The sequence below is a fragment of the Ursus americanus genome, chromosome 19 (assembly GCF_024610735.1).
Source record: "Ursus americanus isolate L20-20 chromosome 19, mUrsAme1.1.p, whole genome shotgun sequence".
Lineage (NCBI taxonomy): Eukaryota > Metazoa > Chordata > Mammalia > Carnivora > Ursidae > Ursus > Ursus americanus.
Genome location: NC_142145.1, coordinates 52469153 through 52493052, shown reverse-complemented (window position 1 = coordinate 52493052; position 23900 = coordinate 52469153). Strand labels below are relative to the sequence as shown.

The window sequence follows — 23900 nt, the reverse complement described above, 5'->3', positions numbered from 1 at the left end:
ATAATAAAAGAAAGCCCCAAATGCATCAAATAAGGTATATTTGCATCAGTGCATCAAACAAGATATATATTTTTAATTTAAAAAAAAAAGATTTATTTATTTGAGAGCGAGAGAGTGAGTGAGAAAGAGTGAGAGAGCGAGAGAGAGAGAGCACAAGTGGGGGGAAGAGCAGAGGAAAAGGGAGAAGTAGATTCCCCACTGAGCTGGGAGCCTGACCCAGGGCTTGATGTGGGATCATGACCCAAGCCAAAGGCAGACACTGAACTGACTGAGGCATCCAGACACACACACACACACACACACACACACACACACACACACATATATTTTTTAATTTTAATTTTAATTTTTTTTCCCCTAACATGAAAGAGGCCTGGAGGTAGGCAGCCAAGGATTGATACGTGGCTCTTGGTCATTGCGTTCTCAGGTTCCTTCTAACTTCTTCTTTGTAAATCCCTGAAAATGGTTTCCGTTCTAAAGATTCCCTCATGGTTAGCAAAAGCCCCTGTAGTGAAAGCCATCGTGTCAAAGTCCCAGGCACTGGGATGGGGAGAGGGCAGAGGGCCTTTGTCTACCTATTTCCTTTTAAAAAGCTTTTCCAGATTGTTTACTAAATGAACTTTCACTTCATTGGTCAGAACTTAGCTATACCTACTTACACAGCTGCCCGAATAAAATCAAGGTTTTGTCTTGTTTTTAACTAAGGAAGAAGGGGAAGAATCACTGTTGGGTAGACTGCCTGCCTTCTGATTAGAAAATTCCCACCATTCTAGACCAGGGGTTGGCAAACTATGGCCCATGGGCCAAATCTGGCCTGCAGCCCGTTTTTTTGTAAGTAACGAGTTATTGAAACGAAACCATATGCATTCATTTATGTATTGTCTATAGCTGATTTAATGCTACAACAAGCAGAGCTGAGTCATTGTCACAGAGATCGTATGGCCCACAAGTCTAAAATATTTCCTGTCTGGTCCTATTGAAAAAATTTGCCAACCCTTGTTCTAGATTATGGAGGACAGATTCTGATGAACAAATGGCTTCATTCCTTGGGATGTTATTATAGGAACAAAGTTGAGCCCAATATAGATTTAGTAATAATCTATTCTTCTCCAGCCCCAGTGAAATTAAATCTATTAGGCATACATTCAGTTGCAAGTAACATAAAACCTGACTAATGGCAGATTCGACAACAAGGAGTTTATTTACCTCACCTGCAAAGAAGTCCGGAAGCACATGGTCCAGGGCTGGTGTGGATGCTGAGCGATGCTTTCAAAATTGGACTCTTGCTGTCTCCCCAACCATGGCCAGAATGTTGGCTTTCGTCTCCATGCTTATTGTAAGTTGGCTGTAGCCTCTAGAAGCATTAGGTCTGCATCCTGCATAGGAAGAAGGGGTAGGTGTCAAAGGCCAAAAGCGGCATGAGTCTGTCTCTTTCCAGAACTTTCCCAGAGGTCCTCAGTGGCCAGGACTATATTCTCACAACACCGGCTGGCAGCAGAGGATACTGAGATGGTGAGAATGTACGTTGGACACACGACTGGGGCCAACAAATGGAGAGGGAGACAGGAGCTGGGCTCCTCACAATTAACGGGGTCACTCTAGCACCTTCTTTAGGTCTCACCTTTCCTGTCTGCCCCTTCCTGTAGCAGTTCCTGAAATTGATTTTGTTCTTTTCACCTCCCTTTCATATTTTTGCCTAGGTGAGAAACCTGGGAGCGAGCCCGAAGAGGTGAAGCTGCAGAAAGCCAGCAAACAGATTGTGCAGAATGCCATCCAGCAAGCTGTGCAGCAAGTCTCCCAGGAGAGCCGGCAGAGGGGCGAGAGAGCCCGTGACAGCCGGGGCAGCCTCCAGCTGGGCGTCGGGGAATTAACCAAGAAGCATGAAAAGAAGTAACGCCACGGATTTGGCTTTTGTCACCTGCTTGGTTTCCAGCCTTCCTCTTAGTATAGGATGCGTTGCCAAAATGTTGCCAGTAAAGCAAACCAAAGGGTCATTGGCACCTAGCAGTAGAACGAATTCGCGCTAGCCTTGGGCTGAGATGCACTGTTTTGAAAAAGTACGTTAGAGGATTCTGTTTATATTAATGTGGTGCCTCTGAAACAGAGTGGGGCCAAACGGGACAGGGTAATTGCAAAAGTAGTTTTGCAGCACAGTGTATTTTTATGGTTCTTCTTCCCCCCCCCAAAGATTCTGTCTGTTTTATTTACTTTGGCTTTTTATGTACCTTTCTGTGAGTTTAACCAGCATCCTTTTTGCTGAAATACTGAGTGCGGTACTGTGTTCTTTATAATATTTTAAAAAGATATGCCGGAAAGGCGAAGGAATGGAGTTTGTCAACTTCAAATATGGAATGGAAGGCTTCACTTGTTCAGGTCCAAGATCAAATTGAGCAAAGGCAAATTCTAAGACTCAGTCCCTGAGGATCTTACGAGGCATATATATTTTTTTTTTTTTAAAGGAGGAGTTTAACTTTTTAAAGACTCAGGTTTTTTTGGTCTCATGTTCTCTCCATGGCTTGATAGCTGGTCTTTACTCTCTGTGCAGAAATCCTTTGGAAATAGGGATTTCTTTTTCCATCACAAATTAAAATAAGACAAGTGATAGATCTATATGCATGAGTTGCCAATGACTCTGTTTTTTAGCAGCCCCATGAAGAGCAGCTAGAACCATAGATTCCACTCTGGGGATACACTGGGGTCTGATTATGGGGCGTGGTGTCCATGGAAGGAGCTGTGGGGCTTTATAAATACTATGTTGTCATCAGGCTATGCCTCCGCACTAGTACCTTACTAGTAGGAACTTTTCCCATCCACAAATTAAAATTATATTTTTGAGATTATGAAAATCATACCTACCAGGAATAAATAACCCTAAAAACAGGAAAACCATTTTTTAACTCTCTGAAGCATGAAAATAGAGTGGGAACAATAAAGTAACAGTGGTCTGGACAATGCTATTATGGAGACATATGTGCATATGAAAAAAGCCATCATTATTGCAATAGTATGACTCCTCTCCACTCCCGTGTCGATAACGCACATCTTTCTAGAGTCATTACAATCCCATAGTCTGGGTTTCACAACAGTTATTGAGTTGGTGCTACTGAAGACAGAGAAAGAATTTGGCCTTTAGTAAAAACCCTTTGGCTTCAGAATATCAATGTCTCCGTTTGGTGGTTTCGTTTTTTTTAAAGCCGGTATCAGTATAGATAGTATGACTGATATTATGATATACTTCTAGAATTCCAGTATGTTACACTTTCCAGAATGGATACTCTTGATTATAGTAGATAAATGAAAACACTCTCTTATCAGCTTTGTTAGACTATCTCACATGATGCACAGCTGGAATGAATTCACAGGAAAGAGTGGCTACAAGAGGGAGCAGAGGGATTTAAAATTTAAGTGTGGTTTATTTATAAATGTCTTTTAGCAGAACTTATGACAATGGAAGAATGAGTTTAAGTTGATCTGAAATCGTATAATCAATATGATATGATTGCACAGTATGTAGATAATGGCAATGAAAGTATTAAGGGAAATTATTCAGAAGGATCTGCTATAAAAATAAACCCAATGCTTGTAGTTTGCAAGTGATCTAGCACCACGTGTACTAAGATGTCTGGTTATAATCAATCAGTCCTAGATCTTGCTGTCATATCATGTGGCGGAAATACATAAATGCACTCTCTTTCTTCTCTGGTGTGTCTGTGCTAATTCACTGGGGATCTTTGAGAACATCTAGTTAACTTCTGTATCTAAACATTATTTGTAAATAAAACATATTCAGCTTTGAAATATGTTGTCATTATAAGCCGAGTTTTCTACACGCTACTGTTTGGCTCATTTCATTTGTGTATCTTACATTCAGCTGACACCATGAGACACCCCAAGTTTTCCAAACCCCTAGATATCATCATCCTGAGAGTGCTTCTTCCCTGGGCCTGTACCGTAAGTCTGTGGGATGGTGGTTCCTGGGGCTTGGACAGGAAAGGATGTGTGCTATGAAGTGGCCTTTTGATCTCAGGAAGTAAAGGTGAGTGGATCTGGAATGTTGAGTGTCTTCCGTGATTTTTCTGAGACGGAACATCTACGTCAAGGAACAGAGAGCTTGAGAAATTCTTGGAAGAAGAGAAGAAAGTTGAGCAACCCCTGCAGTCAGTAGGTTGGGGCCATATCGACAAAATCCTAAGGAAACACAACCGTAAAAATAAATCCATCTGTTGAACTCTTGCTGATCTCTCTCAGTATAAAGTTATTGGCCTTGAAAGGGGTCTATCGAGCTTCACGTGGCATAGGATTAAGGTGGGCTGCCACTTGGCTATCATCAGAAACCAGCACACAGCTGTTGGTTTTAGGAATTCACAGGAGTATTTCGCTAATGTCTTCTATCTTCCTGATTTACTACATGGTGAAGCATACATGGGCCTCCCAGCTCTGTGTGTTCAGCTGCTCATCTTTTACTTTGCCTGGCCCTGGAGTAGACTGAAGAGAGAAATCCTTTCATGTTACTTTGCTTTTCTGTAATAATCTATCCAGTGTGAACAGTACTGTAACTAGATACAAAACAACTTACCGCCTCCTGGGCTTCATCTCCCCTCCACCCCTGCTTCTCTGTTTTAACTGCTTCATCTTCCCTTATGGTGGGATTTCAGGTTACAAAAGAAAAAATGAATGAACCATTTAAAAAGAACCATGTTATTTATGCCAATCAGGAATGAATAACTGACTATTTTCAAGGTTTTAAGGTCTTTATGAAAAATGAACTTTAGGAAAGGGAATTTTTAATTTATCCACAGCTATTCCAATAAGATACAATAGAGAATGAAATCTGTGAGAAATCTGGTAGTTTAGCCACAATAGTGCCCGAACAGGCGAACAAGACTAAACATGAGCAAATTCTTCAGTTCACGGAAGGAGAATGTGGAAACCACAGTAATAACATCTTTTCTCCTGAATGTGAGAAAGTTTTCTGAAATGTATTATTACACATTAACTCATTTTTCTCATTGTCACAACTTCACGCTGTGTTACATCTGGGAAGATCTTATTCTCCTTTTGCAGATAAAGTCACACTGAGTCTCAGAGCGGGTGAGTATATCCTAAGTGATGAACAGCAAGTATTACTGGGCACAGGAATACGTGAATCACCGATCTTGAACTTTGAGAGCATATGAATTAGCTAAGGGAGCTCAAGAAAAATAAATTCTGGGGATAGCTATGTTAGGATGGAAGAATAACATGGCCTTCTAGTAAGAAATGTCACAAAAATAGTAAAGAGCTAGAAAAATCATCGTCAGTAGAAATAGTTCATTGCCATTAACATCAAAAAGTGGTAGCTAAGGAAGGAAGAGGAAACCGCAGAGGGAACAAAATAGGTCACGACAGATGGTGGTTCACGTGTCTTTCCTCCTCAGAGCCACATGTGAAGTCCATGGATTCCTGGCCCCAGTGTGGAGCTAGATGAATTCAGTGGGTGATTTTATCATTTGTCGGCTATAGTGTAGTAGAAATGGCTCATAGGAAGAAAAAGGCAAGACTGGAGAAGGTGCTCCTCCCGCACAGAAGTGATAAACTTATCTTACAGAAATGAAGAGGGAGAAAGATAAATGCATATTTAAAAAAATCCCCTCATCGTGTTCTAGGAAAATGGATGCAAAACGTTCAATGCCAGTACTTCTAGACTAAGAGAAAAATCCTAGAAATTTCTAGGCTGAGAGCAAGCCATTTACCAAGGTAAAAACTTTAGGCTGGCATCAAACGACTTCACAGCAACATTCAATACTCTACCCATGAGGAAGGAAAGGGTACAGAGTGGCTCTGAAAAGGAAAGTATGAAGTAAGCTTGTTATTCCCAGCCAACATATCACTGGAGAGTAAAGGCAAGAAAGAGAAAGAAAGGAAAGGAAAAAAAGAAAGAAAGAAAGAAAAAAGGAAAAAAAAAAGAAAGAAAAAAATCTTAAGGGTTATTGGTGCTCAAGGGCCCTTCTTTAAAAACCTGCTTAGCCACGAACTTCAGCCAACTAAAAGATAAATCAAAATAGTCAAGGGGTGCCTGGGTGGTGCGGTCAGTTAAGCATCCCAATTCTTGATTTCGGCTCAGGTCATGATCTCAGGGTCGTGGGTTTCAGTCCCTCTTCAGGCCTCCCACTCAGCACGGAGTCTGCTTAAGATTCTCTCCCTCTCACTCTGTCCCTCCCCCTGCTCTCTATCTAAAATAAATAAATACGTCTTTAAAAAAAAGTGTCTGGCAATGGAGGAGCTACAGTAAAAGGACTGGTGCGAAGCAGCGCCTTCACTTAAATATCAAGTGAACATCACATAATCGTGAAAGTTAGACCAAAAAAAAAAAAAGAAAGTAAATTGTTATATCTTGACATTATAAAACTATAATTAACAAAAATCATGAGGTGGGACAAAGGAAATGACATCATGCTCCTGACTTCATCTGTCAGAGAAAAGAGAAGCGGTATGATTTTAAGTTGAGTCATCTCGTTAAAAAACCCAATGATACAACATTCTTAATTGATTCCATAATTCCTTTTCTTAACCTGAGAGGAATGCATTAGAAAAATAATATATTATGCTAAAGAAAGATTTATTTAAAGTTAACATTACCTTTAGTTTCATTTAGGTTCTTTTTCTTTCATTAAATAAAAAAAATGTATTAAGGGATATGTTTTTTACATATATATGATTTATCTCATAACTATCTATCATCTATTATCTATCATCTATCTATCTATCTATTTATCATCTATCTATCTATCTATCTATCTATCTATCTATCTATCTATCTATCTAATCTATCATCTACCTACCTACCTACCTATCATCTATCTAAATGCCCTAATGCCATACATGACCACTATTGGCTCATCCTTCCACTGAGGCTGAACAGAAAGACTCTGGCAGCTCATGAAGACCCAGGGTGATCTTCCCGTTAAGAAAAAGAATTCCTTCAATCATTAGACTTAGGCCACAGATGGCCCACAATCTAAGTAATAAGTGAAGAAAAGCTTTATTCCTGTAGTGCTTTTTAATTTTTAAAGCAAGTTACTGTTTATTGTACGGCCGACTCCTACCTGATTTCTACTTAACCAATTAAGCAGTGCTCTTTTGAATGGCTCACAGTTGTGTGCACAATCGACATTCTTGCATGCTCCTCTGATTGAGATATGTGTCCCGCTGACGCTGTTGGTGGCCATCCCTACGTTCTCAGCATTTGCCATTTCTCTGTGCACAGATGGCTTCTTACTGCAAATAGCTGTCACTTTTTGCCTGTGGGCTCTTTCTGGCTATAGCTGTGTGTTCGGCCCACGCAAGGGGCAGCTGGAAGCACCAGGGGGCCATGGCCCCAGGAGCAGCGCCCTCTCATGGTGATAGATGGGAGCCGGTGCCTCTATATCCCTCGCCCCTCAGGTGGGCCAACTCCCAGGCGCAGCGCGCAGTCTCCTCGCGGTTGCCAGCCTGACGAGTCCCAGGTGTGCCAGGCCCCTGCCTTCTCTCTCTCACTTCGCCATCTTCCTTCCCGCTGGTGCTTCCTAAGGTGAGCTCCGAGATGAGCTACGTTCACCCACATCTTTGTCTCAGGGTCTCCGTCTCAGGAAACCAAACTTCAGACCGGGGCGGTATGGTGGTTTCTCATCAAAGCAAACTGAGGTTACTAACGACGTCTGCTTCGTTGCAGGGAAATCAGAGCCGCCTTTCTGCTGAGACAGCCTTCCCAGCCAGGACTGAACAGTAGCGGGCGTTTCTCAGCTCTCCAAAGTAATAGACCGTGAGTTGGTTAAGCTATCAGATGTGTTGTGTATTTTAATTTTATTACGGATGTCTTGGTTGTCTTGAGATTGATTTATCTCAGTTCTGCTTTCTAAGTTGGCTAATTTATAACCACTGGGTCCAGATAAATATCAAATAAACAAGCACCAGAGGCTGCTCAGCTAAGGGAAAGTGGTTGAGAGACCACTGCCAGGCATGGTCTAAAGAACTGAATCTAAAGAACTGAAATTTAACATACAGGAAACACATTTTAAGTCCAATAATTTTGGCAGTGCCTCATCTGATGAAATCGGGTCTTTTTTTTTTTTTTTTTTGGCAATTGGGAGAAAATCATCCCTTTAAATGTATTTATTGTTTTGCTTATGCTTTATAATTAAAGGTTGCCCTTTAAATCTGGAGAAATAAATTCTTGTAGATGTATAATTTGCTCCTAGTTTTTAAAAAGCTCAGATTATGGAAAAAGCAATGTTATTGGGGTCAAGAGAGGGCTAACCCGTTAGCCAAGTGAGCTGGGTGCCAGCTCCAGGTGCAATTGCTAAAAACACCAGGTGTCAGTCCTTCACAACACTGAGCACAGTATGCAATTATATACTTACTTTTTGAGGTTATCTGCTTAGTTTCTGTTTCTACAGCTAAAGCGTAGGCTTTATGAAAGCGGGTCGTGTATCTGTCTTGTTTAACTATCTTAATCCAATCTCAGCAAGAGTAAGCGCCATTAATTACCTGTTGAACAAATGAATACATTAGCTGTAGGTTATTTACAAGCTTAGGTTTTCTGAGCCTTGGCTTCCTCATATGTCAAATAGTAAGTTGGCCATGGTGATCACTAAGCTTCTTCCTAGTTCTAACAATTAATGATTCTATGTGGTTTTTTGGTACATTTTATTGAGGATTCATGTAAGTGTACAGCTTGATGAATTTTTATATGGGTATATAGCTAACGAAGTGCCACTGGATTGATATAGGAAATTACCAGCATGCTTACAAGTTTCCTTATGCCCCTGCCAGTTGATACCATCCCAAAGCTAACCACTCATCCAGCCTACATAATCATACATTCGTTTTGCTCATTTTGAACTGCATATAAATGGTATCATGCAGTATCCATTATTCCTTGCTCTACTTTCCTCACACTTTGTGAGATTCACTCAGGTTGGTGTCAAGAGTGGTAATTTGTTCTTTGTATTTGCTGTCTATAACTGTGTATAAATATACCACTGCTTATTTATGAGTTCTAGGGTTTACCCTCAATTCTGGCTATTCCAAAAAAATCACTATAAATATTTTTTTGTTTTTTGAGAGAAAGAAAGAGAAACAGCATGTGAGCCAGGTGAGGGGAGGGCGAGAGGGAGAGAGAGAATCTTAAGTAGACTCCACACCCAGTATGGAGCCCATCTCAAGATTTGATCTCATGCCCTGAGATCATGACCTGAGCCGAAATCAAGAGTTGGACGCTTAACTGACTGAGCTACCCGGGCACCCCATAAGTCACTATAAATATTCTTGTACAAATCTTTGAGGGGGGGTATATACCTTGTCCTTTGGATAAATACCCAGGAGTAGGATTGCTAGGTAATGGTATGCGTTTGTTCACTAGATTCTGTCAAAGAGGCTTCCAGTGCGGTAGTACTAAGTTTTCCCCCTACTAGTAGTATCTAAGAGTTCTAAGAGATTATGGCAAATGTAACTCTGCCTTTCAAAGCCTTCTGGTTCCCCAATCTCCCACTCACAATTCCAGAATTCAGCAAGAGTCCTTTGAAGGGTGGGAAACCGACCTCATTTTGGACTCTTCAAGTTTCCATTCAATCCATCTGGCTACCAAAATCCTTGCTGATTTCATTTCCCCCCGCAGTCCTCAACTAGAACCAGCCAACCCAAAAGTCTCCCCAAAAAGAGGACAGTTGATGAAAGCTCACCCTGGAAAGATTTCCCCTAATCTGGAATTCCAGTTCATCCAGCTCCCATGGTATCCATGCCACTCTGTCTTAACTAAGGTATGCTCTTTGTCATTCATCCACTCTTTCCTAGATGCTGCTAGGGGCAACATTGGGCTATACCCTTCCCAGAAGCAGAGATCCTCTGATCTGTGAATTACTGACCCAGACATGTTGGGACCAGTAATGTCGTACCAGTTACAGATCACATTTGTAATACTGGGATCAAATAGAAGAAAGAACACCCAGTTTTCACCCTCCTTTGTTTTAGAATCACACCCTAGAAGCAACCTGGAGTAACGTACTCTACTGATATCCTTGCAGATATACAGGGCTTTACAGTGAGGGAATTTTGATAGGCTGTAGTCACTTAAAATTATGCTTGATGTGGGTAATACAGAAATCCAGTGCTATTAGATAACAACTTTTTCCATCTTTTGTCTTTTTTGTCCAACTTTCTGTAAACCTGCTTGTACTCTCTACAATAATCTCCTCCCTACCTCGACTCAGCTTCTGTCTCATCACCATCCCTTAATTTTGAATCCAACTATGAAAGGAGAAGAGGTGAGAGGGAGAATTAAAAAAAAGGAAAGAAGGGCACAAGAAATCAGAAAAGGAGTGTGCTTTATGCTCAGGGTAGAAGTGTGTGTGTGTGTGTGTGTGTGTGTGTGTGTGTGTGTGTTTGGGTAGGCTTGTGTCCTGACTCCAAACCTGTACGTTTAGGATGAAAGTAAGCAAAATTTGCTGGTCTTGGTTCTAAACGAAAATAGGCCTATTTTATAACACCAGTTCATATAAGTAGTAAACAAATAATTTGCACAGAAAGTAGGTACTTGGACTTTCACTCTTTTTCAGAGACTAGAGCTCTGTGGCATCGGGACAATAAAAGCGGTCCTCTTCAGACATATGACCTCTTGGTTTCCTGGAAACTTGCCAACCAAACTTCGAAAGAGAATTCTTTCATTCAAATTGAATGATGAACTCAGAGTGTTTTAGAAAAACAACACAAAGCAAAAACCCCACACAACAAAATTAGTCTTCATCATTTTGTAAACTATTTTCCTTTTGGGGTAGCTTAATATCCTAATCTGTCTTAAATAACTTATGTTTATTTTTATTAAATTGAAAGTTTATAGAAAATTAGAATTCAGGTTGAAATAATTATTCAACTATCATAAATCACTCTGCTGCTGTTATTTGTTCAAAACTAATTAGGTTTGTGACCTTAAGCAAATGAGTTTATCTTCCTGTGCTTGTTTTTATTATTCCAGAGAAAGAGGATCATTATCCTAATTCCACTTATTATTAGTCATGTTGGTATGTGATCAGTTCCTGAATGCTGGTATCATTAAATTCAGTCCTGAGGATCCCAAGACCTAAATGAATGGGAAGTTCTTTAATACTAGACAGACATCAGGGCCATGACCATGATGTGGTTTCTTAACCTGGTAGAAAAAGCAGGATAAATCTTTTTACCTAGACTAGTAAAGGGCCTAAGTACCTTGCTGTACACCAACCGTGTGTGTGTGTGTGTGTGTGTTCTTAAGGTCTTCTTTATTCTTTCGTGGCTTCCAAGAGCAGGGGTAATCCTTGGCAAGGTCTTTTCATACCATGTGTGTGAGAGGGTGAGAGCTATCAAAAGGTTGGTCCTATGCAGAAAAGAGGTACAAGAAAGTATTTTTTTCTACAATCCAGTTCTGTTAATACTACCCATCAAAGCTATACCCAGTCTTTTATAAGCTAGATCCAATGATTAATGATTTAGGTATATGAGGATTCCCTTGTGTCCTTGTCACACAAGAGAATTCTTAAGAGGTGGAGTGAAAGGAAGTTCCTTGGCTCCCTCTAGAGGGAAAAGTGTGCTATTAACGTAACTTCTGAGGATTAGTTCAAGAAAATGTACGAATGACAAGGCTTCATTAGAAAAGTTCAAAGTAGGTTCGAGTTAAGATGGCGGAGGAGTAGGGGACCCCTTTTTCAGCCGGTCCCCTGAGTCGAGCTGGATAGGTACCAGACCAGCCTGAACATCCACGGAATCAGCCTGAGATGCAGGAAGATGCATCTGGATCTCTACAAATGAACATCTCCAGCGCTGAGTATTGAGGTACGAAGCGGGGAGCCGTGAAACCGTGCACAGATATCGGAAGATAAACGGAAGGGGGAGGGAGCCGCCGCGTTGGGGCGCCGGGAAGCGGCAGCCACCTGCACGGGGGAGCGGGCGGACTCACAGAGGGCACCCGCGAGACAGCGGACTGAGACCGGTGAGCCGGGAGCGCGCGCCACCAGACTGAAAACCGGAATCCCGGTGCGCTCAGTGGATCCAGACTGAGACCGGGAGCTTCCGGAGCACGCGGGGTGGCTGGCGGCATTAGAAACACAAAGGACAGAGACGCGTCGGCCCTGGAAGTGGGGGCTGGGACGCCGGGTGTGGGGTGCACATCCCGGGACGCTGCAGGGTTGAGCAGCACCAACAGTAACAGAGTTAAAGTGGCCAGAACATTAGTAGAGAACAGTCCACGATCCCTCTGTTCTGTGACAGAGGCTGAAATTCGGCCACTGCTGCTCTGACTCTCAGAAGAGGCACAGCAAACCGCCAGGGAAAGCCGCCTGAGAACAAAAGCCTGGAAATACCGGCTCACAGGGTGCCCACCCCATCCCCCCTCGCAGGGGACACGGAGACGCTACCCAAACAGGGTTGCCTGAGTATCGGTGAGGCAGGCCCCTCTCCCAGAAGGCAGGCTGAAAAATCAAGAAGCCCACATCCCTAAGATCCCTATAAAACAAGTGCACAAGGCCTGGGTCCCGGTCAATAATTTGGGCTCTGGACAACCCCGCAACCTCTCCTCATAGAATGACAAGAAGAAGAAATCCCCCCCAGCAAAGAAAAGACAATGAGTCTGTGGCCTCTGCCACAGAACTAATGGATATGGATATAACCAAATTATCAGAAATGGAATTCAGAGTAACAATGGTCAAGATGATGTGTAGACTTGAAAAAAGTATTAACAAAAATGTTAATGAGAATATTGAATCTCTAAGGGCGGAAATGAGAGCGATAATCTGGCAGATATTAAAAATTCTATGAGCCAAATGCAGTTAGAACTAGAGGCTCTGACGGCCAGGGTGAATGAGGCAGAAGAACGTATCGGCGAATTGGAAGATGGGTTAGTAGAAGAGAAAGCTAAAATAGAATCTGGACTTAAAAAATCCACGTGCAAGAATGTAGGTTATGAGAGATTACTGACTCAACGAAACGTTCCAATGTCAGAATCATCAGCATCCCTGAGGGGGTGGAGAAAAACAGAGGTCTAGAAGAGCTATTTGAACGAATTATAGCTGAAAAGTTCCCTAATCTAGCAAGGGAAACAAACATCCGTGTCCAAGAGGCAGAGAGGACCCCTCCCAGGCTCAACCACGACAAACCTACGCCACGTCACGTCATAGTGCAATTCGCAAATATTAGATCCAAGGATACAGTATTGAAAGCGGCCAGGGCAAAGAAATTTCTCACGTACCAAGGCAAAGTTATCAGAATTACGTCAGACCTGTCTATACAGACCTGGAATGAGAGAAAGGGTTGAGGGGGCATTTTTAAAGCTCTTTCAGAGAAAAACATGCAGCCAAGGATCCTTTATCCAGCAAGGCTGTCATTTAGAATTGATGGAGAAATAAAGACCTTCCAGAATCGCCAGTCATTGACCAATTTCATAACCATGAAACCAGCCCTACAGGAGATATTAAGGGGGTTCTATAAAAGTAAAACGGGGGGCGCCTGGGTGGCACAGCGGTTAAGCATCTGCCTTTGGCTCAGGGCATGATCCCGGCGTTATGGGATCGAGCCCCACGTCAGGCTCCTCCGCTATGAGCCTGCTTCTTCCTCTCCCACTCCCCCTGCTTGTGTTCCTTCTCTCTCTGGCTGTCTCTATCTCTGTTGAATAAATAAATAAAATCTTAAAAAAAAAAAAGTAAAAGCCCCAAGAGTGATACAGAACAGAAAGTCACAATCTATAGAAACAAAGACTTTACTGGCAATATGGCATCATTAAAATCATATCTCTCAATAATCAGTCTCAATGTAAATGGCCTAAATGCTCCCATTAATGCCACAGTGTTGCAGATTGGATAAAAAGACATGACCCATCCATTTGCTGTCTACAAGAGACTCATTTTGAACCTAAAGATACATTCAGACTGAAAGTAAAGGGACGGAATACCATCTTTCACGCCAATGGACCTCAAAAGAAAGCTGGGGTAGCAATTCTCATATCAGACAGATTGGATTTTAAACTAAAGACTATAGTTAGAGACACAGAAGGGCACTATATTATTCTTAAAGGATGTATCCAACAAGTGGATATGACAGTTATAAATATATATGCCCCCAACAGGGGAGCAGCACGATACACAAGCTAACTCTTAACGTGAATAAAGAGATATATAGATAAAAATACGTTAATAGTAGGGGACCTCAACACTCCACTATCAGCAATAGAGCACCGGAGCAGAAAACCAACATAGAAACTAGAACTTTGAATGCTATACTCGACGAGATGGACCTCATAGATACATATAGAACACTACACCTCAGAACCAAAGAATACTCATTCTATTCTAATGCCCATAGAACATTCTCAAGAATAGACCATGTTCTGCGTCACAAAACAGGTCTCAATCGATATCAAAAGACCGAAATTATTCCCTGCATATTCTCAGACCACAATGCTTTGAAGTTGGAACTCAACCACAAGGAAAAATTTGGAAGAAACTCAAACACTTGGAGACTAAGAACCATCCTGCTCAAGAATGATTCGATAAACCAGGAAATCGAAAATCAATTTAAACAATTTATGGAGACCAACGAGAATGAAAACACAACGGTCCAAAACCTATGGGATACTGCAAAAGCAGTCCTAAGGGGAAAATACATAGCCATCCCAGCCTCACTCAAAAGAATAGAAAAATCTAAAATGCAGTTTTTATATTCTCACCTCAAGAAGCTGGAATAGCAACAGAGGGACAGGCATAATCCATGCACGAGAAAGCAGTTGATCAAGTTTAGAGCAGAGATCAATGAATTAGAAACCAGGAATATAGTAGAGCAGATCAACAGAACTAGAAGCTGGTTCTTTGAAAGAATAAATAAAAGACAGACCACTGGCAAGACTTATCCAAAAGAATAGAGAAAGGACCCAAATTAATAAAATTATGAATGAAAAGGGAGAGATCACATCCAACACCAATGAAATTGGAAGGATTATTAGAAACTTTTATCAACAGCTTTATGCCAATAAGTTTGGAAGAGATGGAGGACTTCCTGGAAACCTATAAACTACCAAGACTGAAACAGGAAGAAATTGATTTTTTAAACAGGCCAATTAATTATGAAGAGATTGAGTCAGTGATAAACAACCTTCCAAATAACAAAACTCCAGGCCCGGACGGTTTTCCTGGGGAATTCTACCAAACATTCAAAGAAGAAATAATACCTATTCTCCTAAAGCTATTTCAAAAAATAGAAACAGAAGGAAAGCTACCAAACTCATTTTATGAGGCCAATATTACCTTTATCCCCAAACCAGGCAAAGACCCCATCAAAAAGGAGAATTACAGACCGATTTCCCTAATGAATATGGATGCCAAAATCCTCAACAAGATCCTGGCTAATAGAATCCAACAGTACATTAAAAGGATTATCCATCATGACCAAGTGGGTTTCATCCCTGGGATACAAGGGTGGTTCAACATTTGCAAATTGATCAGTGTCATAGATTTTATCCAGAAGGAAAAAGCCAAAAATCATATGATTCTCTCAATAGATGCAGAAAAAGCATTTGACAAAATACAGCATCCTTTCCTGTTTAAAACCCTTCAGAGTGTAGGGATAGATGGTACATTCCTCAATCTCATAAAAACCATCTATGAGAAGCCTACAGTAAATATCATTCTCAATGGGGATAAGCTGGAAGCCTTTCCTTTAAGATCAGGAACATGACAAGGATGCCCATTCTTGCCATTATTATTCAACATAGTACTAGAATTCCTTGCAACAGCAATCAGACAACAAAAAGGGATAAAAGGTATCCAAATTGGCAAAGAAGAAGTCCAACGGTCTCTCTTCGCAGATGACATGACACTCTATATGGAAAACCCAAAAGAATCCACTCCCAAACTATTAGAAGTTATAGAGCAATTCAGTAATGTGGCAGGATACAAAATCAATGCTCAGAAATCAGTTGCATTTCTATACATGAATAATGAGACTGAAGAAAGAGAAATCAGGGAATCCATTCCTTTACAATAGCACCAAAAGCCATACGTTACCTTGGAATTAACTTGACCAGAGATGTAAAGGAATCTATACTTAGAAACTATAAATCACTCTTGAAAGACATTGAAGAAGACACAAAAAGATGGAAAAATATTCCATGCTCATGGATCGGAAGAATTAACATAGTTAAAATGTCCATGCTACCCAGAGCAATCTACACTTTCAATGCTATTCTGATCAAAATACCAATGACATTTTTCAAAGAACTGGAACAAATAGTCCTTAAATTTGTGTGGAACCAGAAAAGGCCCCGAATCGCCAAGGAACTGTTGAAAAGGAAAAACAAAGCTGGGGGCATCACAATGCCAGATTTTGAGCTGTACTACAAAGCTGTGATCACAAAGACAGCATGGTACTGGCACAAAAACAGACACATAGACCAATGGAACAGAAAAGAGAACCCAGAAATGGACCCTCGGCTCTTTGGGCAACTAATCTTTGACAAAGCAGGAAAAAACATCTGGTGGAATAAAGACAGTCTCTTCAATAAATGGTGCTGGGAAACTTGGACAGCTACATGCAAAAGAATGAAACTTGACCACTCTCTCACACCATACACAAAGATAAACTCCAAATGGATGAAAGACTTCGATGTGAGACAGGAATCCATCAAAATCCTAGAGGAGAACATAGACAGCAACCTCTACAACATCGGCCAAAGCAACCTTTTTCATGACACATCTCCAAAGGCAAGAGAAACAAAAGATAAAATGAACTTGTGGGACTTCATCAAGATAAAAAGCTTCTGCACAGCCAAGGAAACATTAAAAAAAACTAAGAGGCAGCCCACGGAATGGGAGAATATATTTGCAAATGACACTACAGATAAAGGACTGGTATCCAAGATCTACAAAGAACTTCTCAACTCAATACACGAGAAACAAATAAATCATAAAATGGGCAGACACTTTTCCAATGATGACATACAAATGGCTAACAGAAACATGAAAAAATGTTCACAATCATTAGCCATCAGGGACATTCAAATCAAAACCACACTAAGATACCACCTTATGCCAGTTAGAATGGCAAAAATTGACAAGGCAAGAAATAACAATTGCTGGAGAGAATGTGGAGAAAGGGGATCCCTCCTACATTGTTGGTGGGAATGCAAGTTGGTACAGCCACTCTGGAAAACAGTGTGGAGGTCCCTCAAAAAGTTAAAAATTGAGCTACCCTATGACCCAGCCATTGCACTACTGGGTATTTACCCCAAAGATACAGACGTAGTGAAGAGAAGGGCCATATGCACCCCAATGTTCATAGCAGCATTGTCCATAATAGCTAAATCGTGGAAGGAGCCGAGATGCCCTTCAACAGATGACTGGATTAAGAAGATGTGGTCCATATATACAATGGAATATTACTTAGCTATCAAAAAGAACAATTTCTCAACATTTGCTGCAACATGGATGGCACTGGAGGAGATAAATGCTAAGTGAAATAAGTCAAGCAGAGAAAGACAATTATCATATGGTTTCTCTTATCTATGGAACCTAAGAAGTAGGAAGATCGGTTGGGGAAGAAAGGGATAAAGAAAGGGGGGGGGTAATCAGAAGGGGGAATGAAGCGTGAGAGACTATGGACTCTGAGAAACAAACTGAGGGCCTCAGAAGGGAGAGGGGTGGGGGAATGGGTGATGGGTAGTAAGGAGGGCACGTATTGCATGGTGCACTGGGTGTTATACACAACTAATGAGTCATCGAACTTTATATCAAAAACCAGGGATGTACTGTATGGTGACTAACATAATTAAAAATATTTAAAAAAAAATATTCAAAGTATCACACAAATTCATTTAGTTGAAAACCTGTGATACTAGGTACTATGTGAAAAGCCTAATTTGCAAGATGCTTTGAAGGTGTAGGAAAGAGAAAGGACATAAAATATATTTGTGCAAATGGATGCAATTAATATAGAATAAAAACAGATTTATTAAGATAGTTACAAAATGGTGCAGGCGATCAGGGACAGGTCTATGAAGGAAAGGCTATTTCAGTGGAAATATTTCTGGACTAGAGAAATGGGAAAAAAGGGGAAGGAAAAGTCATTGTTTTAAATAAAATTTCCAAATTATCTTTAATTTTTTGAATTTCAAAAATACAATTTTTTATATATAAAAAGTACTTTGTAAATTGTAGCCGTCTTCCACCTGTTAAGGTCATCTAACACTTTATGCTCTCATTGTTCTAAATTACTTGCAGTTTCTCTCTGATTTCACACCTTAGTGTCTGTGATCATGTAATCCCCTCTGCCTCGAACACTTTCCCCAACCTCTTTTATCTTAGAATCTTTTACTCACTTTTCAGAATCATTTCAAGCATATTATCTTCCCCAAAGTATTTTTCACACCTGTACACTTTCATTCAGCCAATGAGACTGGTCCAAACATGGTCTCCTGTGCGTCCAGTGGTCCCAAGGGTGCTTCTCTCTCAGTATCTACCACATATTCTTGGAATTGTCTATGGAGGTACCCATCTCTGCTGGTAGATTATAAATATTTCTGGGCCAAGGGCCATGTCATAATCCTTCTTATACCCTTATGATATAGTACAGTACTTTGAATATGGTTTGGACTCAGTAGATGTGGAATTGAGTTGTACTTTGACTTTCCAACGTATATTCTAAACTGTGCTATGTTGTAGGTTTGGGGCACAAATGAAGGGGGATTCTGCTCCGTGTGGACTGTCTTTATTTTGTATGTGTGATGAAATGGATGAGGGATCTTTATTACCTCTAATCGTAATGATCTTTGTTGGCTCCTAAGAGGTGTATGAGGATTAAGATCTACATTATTTCATGTCAGGGATGACTTATTCCAAAGGGGTATTCTACAGCAGCCATTCCTCAAGTCAGTGAATCAGAGAACTCACCGGAAACATGCCAATATTAATGTCTGTTATAAAGGAATAATCATTTTTATGTATCAGTACAGTGGAGAGCCACCTGACTCCCAATTCTTCAACATTGAGAGGTTTTTTTAGAAGATCCTCAGGTCTCATAAGGAGTCTACTTCCTTGTATTATCTCCATAATGTCAGCTCTCCTCATATTGCTTTACCTACCCCCAGCACTTCTGCTACTGGTAAAAGTCACCCCCTCAATGTGCTGAAATCATTCCCAAACCAAAGAGAAGAACACGATTGCTGAACAGAGGGTAAAAAGTGCTTAGGAGGGAGAATCTCAGCTGAGATTTAGAGCAAGGCCCGTCAAGAGAGAGGTCAACCAAGGCTGAATTAAAACAAATTTGTTGAATCCTTCAGATAAGCCGTAGCAGCACACCCAAGACCTGAAGACTACTTACGATTTCCGTGCGGTATTTTTCCAAGCTCGTGGATGTCTGTTGAATTTTTTTTCTTCTGTAAATGAGAATCTAAGATAGTGGACCCTCCCTAAATCAAGGTGCATGATAGAAATTCTGCTACCAGGAAATCAGTTTGAAGAGAGAACTGGGAGTTTTGGAAAATAGAGGTATGAATACTATTTGCAAAGTGTTAATAAGCTTAATTTTTTCTGGGGGAACTGGGGGCTGAGTTGGTTAAGCTCTGACTCTTGATTTCAGCTCAGGTCATGCTCTCAGGGTTGTGAGATCGAGCCCTGTGTGGGCCTCTGTGCTCAGCCTGGAGTTGGCTTGGGATTCTCTCTCTCCCTCTGCCTCTGCGCCTCCTTCCTGCACATGCACACTCTCTCTCCAGAATAGATAAGTCTTAAAAACTTAATTTTTTTGATTTATTCTATTATTTAAAAATACTTTGTCCTACCTAGATACAGTCCACGCCCCTACCATGGAGTACTAGTCTTGTTTCATGGGGTATTACTATTCCTTAGTCTTCAGCTTTCTGGTCTCTTCATCTGTTTAGTGCTCTTATAAATTAAAAATAATTATACTAAAATCATTATAAAATCCATGAGGGCGATGGCCATAACTCCCTTACCTTGGCACAATATATGTGTTTTGAATGGATAAATGAATAAAGTCATCAGTACACTCTGTAAGTAATGAATTTGCATTTCTTTCTCTTTCTCTTTTTTTTTTTTTTAAAGATTTTATTTATTTGTCAGAGAGAGAGAAAGAGAGAGAGCACACAAGCAGGGGGACCAGCAGGCAGAGGGAGAAGCAGGCTCCCTGCTGAGCAGGGAGCCCGATGTGGGACTCAGTCCCAGGACCCTGAGATCATGACCTGAGCCGAAGTCAGACGCTTAACTGACTGAGCCACCCGGGCGTCCCAATGAATTTGCATTTCTTATAAACCAAAACCTGTGGTTAGTTCCTTACATGCACAAACTGATTTAATTTTTGTCTCTCTATACAGTGTGTACCACAATATGCCCATTTTACAGTTTGGGAAGTTGAGATGTAGAGAAACTAAGTGATTTGATCCAAGCCACCCTCTAATAAATGGTGTGGTCAGAATCTACAGAAAAGCATCGTGCAGTTTGCAGGTTGTGACCCCAGGCTACTGTGGAGCCATGGGGCGGAGTGGGAAGCAGCATGGGAGTGGCCAGAAGGCAAGAGTCTTCCCTCTACTCTGCATGTGATCTTCCCCAGCCTGGGCGCCCTCACTTGTAAATATAGAGGGTAACAACAGGTTATTGTGAGGATTAGATTAAGACCAAGGTGATAATGAACTGTCTGGCGGAGAAGTAAAGGTATTTCTGAAAGGCTTGGTAAACAGAGAAGTGGGAATTGCTGAGTGTAGGCAGGAGTGAGTGGAGAGGTTGCCTTCTCTTGGAGTTTACTAAACTGAGGGACCCGAGGGCTGGGGAAGCCTGAGATGTCCCTGGAAACCTGGGTCAGTCAAGGGCCCTGGGGGTAGGATGTGGAACCAAAAGAAATCTTTTTTTTTTTTTTAATAGATTGGTATTTGCAGAATCTATATACATATACAGAGCCTAGATACTAATTAACCTTAGAAGGTCTTCATCACTACTATAAGGTATTTTTTAAGTCTTAAAGTGCATATTAGTAGTTTAAATGTGATTGGAGAATGTTTTTGGTTACGGAATGATGCTGTCTGCTAAAGCTTATTCCTTTTATGCTGTATCTGGAACATATCTCAGGGTTTCTTTCAAATATGGGAGAGAGTTAAAAGGTTTTTTCTCATCTAATTAAGGATGCAGGATTACCTAACTGAATTATAAAGGGGCTGATCTCTCTCCATCCCTCATCCCCTGTCCTCCTGCTTCTTTTTCTAAGTGAATTAACATGCAATTTAAATTGAATGAATGATAGCCTATCAGGAGATAAACTTTAATAGCTCCCGGAACAAAAACTAATAGGAAAATAAGCTTAAGTGAATCTAAAGTTGCCTTAAAATTTAGTTTGAGGTTGGATTTTGAATCACGTAATGTGCAAGTTCCAGAGTTCAAAAATATGTATTTCAGTTTTCATTTTGTGTGTGTGTGTGTGTGTGTGTGTGTGTGTGTAAAAATTGGAGACAACATTACTAAACCATGGGGTTTAAGTGTAGCAACAGTGACTATATTGACTTTAATAGTTTATAACTAACCATAAATTGTTAGAACTGGAGGGGACTTTGAACACAGCATTTCTCCGAGTCCTGCAGAAGCCTAGTCTTATTAGATGCCCTGGGAAAAAATTGTTCTCTGTGCAATGAAGTTGGGAAACAGTGCACACAGTTGCTCTTTCTTGGAAATTGACGATGCAGTGAACTTACTAAGGACTGAGAATTCTGTAACAATGAATCATATTGATCTCTGTTTAACTGAAGGTTTCTGTAGTGTGCTTTACCATGGAACCTTTCTTGATAAACAGTTATTAGCGACTTAAAGGAAAACATATGGGATATTTAGTCCCAGGTCAAGTGACTTTGTCCATGGCCACATAAACTCAAGGATCTTGATTCCCAAGCTACTACAGGTAGCTAATTCCTTATCAACAAGAACAGAAAATGTAGTTGTTATGGTTTATTTTTAGAGAACATATGGTTACTAATTGGTGATTTTTTTTTTAATGTTCACAAACCATCTCTTTAATAACCTGTCGTGAAATGTTGCTGGTTATTAAGTTTATCAATCTGGGATTAATACTTTCTGAAACTTGAAATATTTGCCAATTTTCAATCCTCTGATATCTTTTTCATTTGCTTTAGTTTCCCAAAGATGACTGATAGTGGTTCTGTAAACACCTACTCCAGTCTCATAATCTGATTCATCTGGTTTGGATATTTAGAATCTTCGGAAGCAACAAATTACTCCGTTATAATTACCTTATACATCTTAATTTCTTCTCCACTTTAACCATTGTTTTGCCTTTTCTAATTCTTCTTAAAGAAATGGAAGATAAGTTTTATTTCTGTTTATTACTAGTTGTATAAAACAACATTAATGGTGTATTATTTAATCTAATATATAATACTTGTATGATAGCTTTTGGAGCTTTAGATAGAAAACAAATATTTCAATATTTTTTGCTTATGATATACCCATAATTTGAATTTAACCCTGTAGTATTTGTAGACTTTACCCTGAAAAATTAACTCATACATTTGTATTAATTCCTAATTCATTGAACACATTAGTGTCCCCACTCCCCAACAACAAGGGGGAAATTCTTAAGCTTCTCTATAGAGCTGAGAGAGCCCACAGCCTGGCAATATAAAATAAGAATTTGGAGGGGCCAGTCTCAAATGACATTTATTAGTGAGAAGACATGAAGCCTAGAGAGGAATACAGTGCATGTCGAGCAGCTTGGAGTACGTACATGTGTAACCCTGAGCAGGGTCACTGTTACTATACTAATTACTGATGACGGTCACCCCTGGAGAAAAGCTTTCTTTCAGAAAACTTAAGAGCTTTGTATCCTAGAGAGTTGTATTCTCTGTGAAATGTTGAGGCAGGGAGGTGCCTCAGCCTGGTGAGCCTGCGAAGGGAGCTGGTGAAAGGGGGGAGGGTAAAGGAAACAAACAGGTTTCAACAAGGAATTGGGACCAGCTTCGTGTGAAGCGGGATGCAGGGCAAACCACTGATTCCAGGTAGCACAGCCCCATAGTGATAGGTAACCTTTCCGACGCTTCTGCTATGCCTAGTGTTTCCCAAAGTATAATTTCACGTCCTTCTCAGCACAGCTGTATGAAAGATGGCCATTATCCTCACTGCAGATTTGAAAGCTAAGGCTCAGGGACATTCAGGATTTGTTGAAGATCCTGTGAAGAGGCAGGGCCGGAATCTAGATCTGAGTCTGTTGCTTCCAGAATCCAGGAACTTGGCCAGATCCTGGCTATCCTGTCCTTTGATAAAAGTGTCCAGGCAAGACGTTGACCCTGACCATCCAGGATATCTAAACAGAATGAGTACAGCTGGAGGGACATTGACAAAACATTCACTCAGCTGCCATGAACTTTAAGGAAGGGTGCTAAGCACCAGGGCTATCATGAATTAAGCAGAGTATTTACTTCTGGGAGGTCTCAGTCTGATGTGTGAGACAAGTACCCCCAGTGCATTCAAACGGCACAGAGAAGATGGGAAAGCATTTGATTTTGCATGTCTTCTGATGAGATATGCACTTCTCAGACCCCACAGTCCTCCCCACTTCCTGCAGTGACTGCACTCACCCATTGTCAATACGCTCCTGACCCCTACGATGGTTGAGTTGGCAGCTTGGCCCCAGAGTCTTCAGTACAGAGGCAGGAGGGGTGGTGTTGGGATAGATCCAGTTGTAGTGACGTAATGTAAATATCATCGGGAAATAATGTGACGTAGTTTGTCAATGTTATACTTATCGATATTTTCTTCCTACCCAATTTTATATTTAATTCCCCCCTCATTTTAGCAGAAATCAACCATCCTTTTATTTATCTAGTTTATGACGTTTTCGTATCTGCCACTTTTCTTATT

The 23900-nt window shown here is 40.8% G+C and overlaps 1 protein-coding gene across 1 annotated transcript; it reads left to right on the top strand.

Annotated features, from left to right (window-relative positions):
- Positions 1-791: 791 nt before the first annotated feature.
- Positions 792-3786, top strand: AKAIN1 (A-kinase anchor inhibitor 1). The gene is made up of 2 exons (XM_087869983.1): positions 792-831; positions 1701-3786. Exons 1-2 carry the CDS (start codon positions 792-794, stop codon positions 1892-1894), a joined length of 234 nt encoding a protein of 77 aa, XP_087726109.1. The 3' UTR covers positions 1895-3786.
- The last annotated feature ends 20114 nt before the right edge of the window (positions 3787-23900 follow it).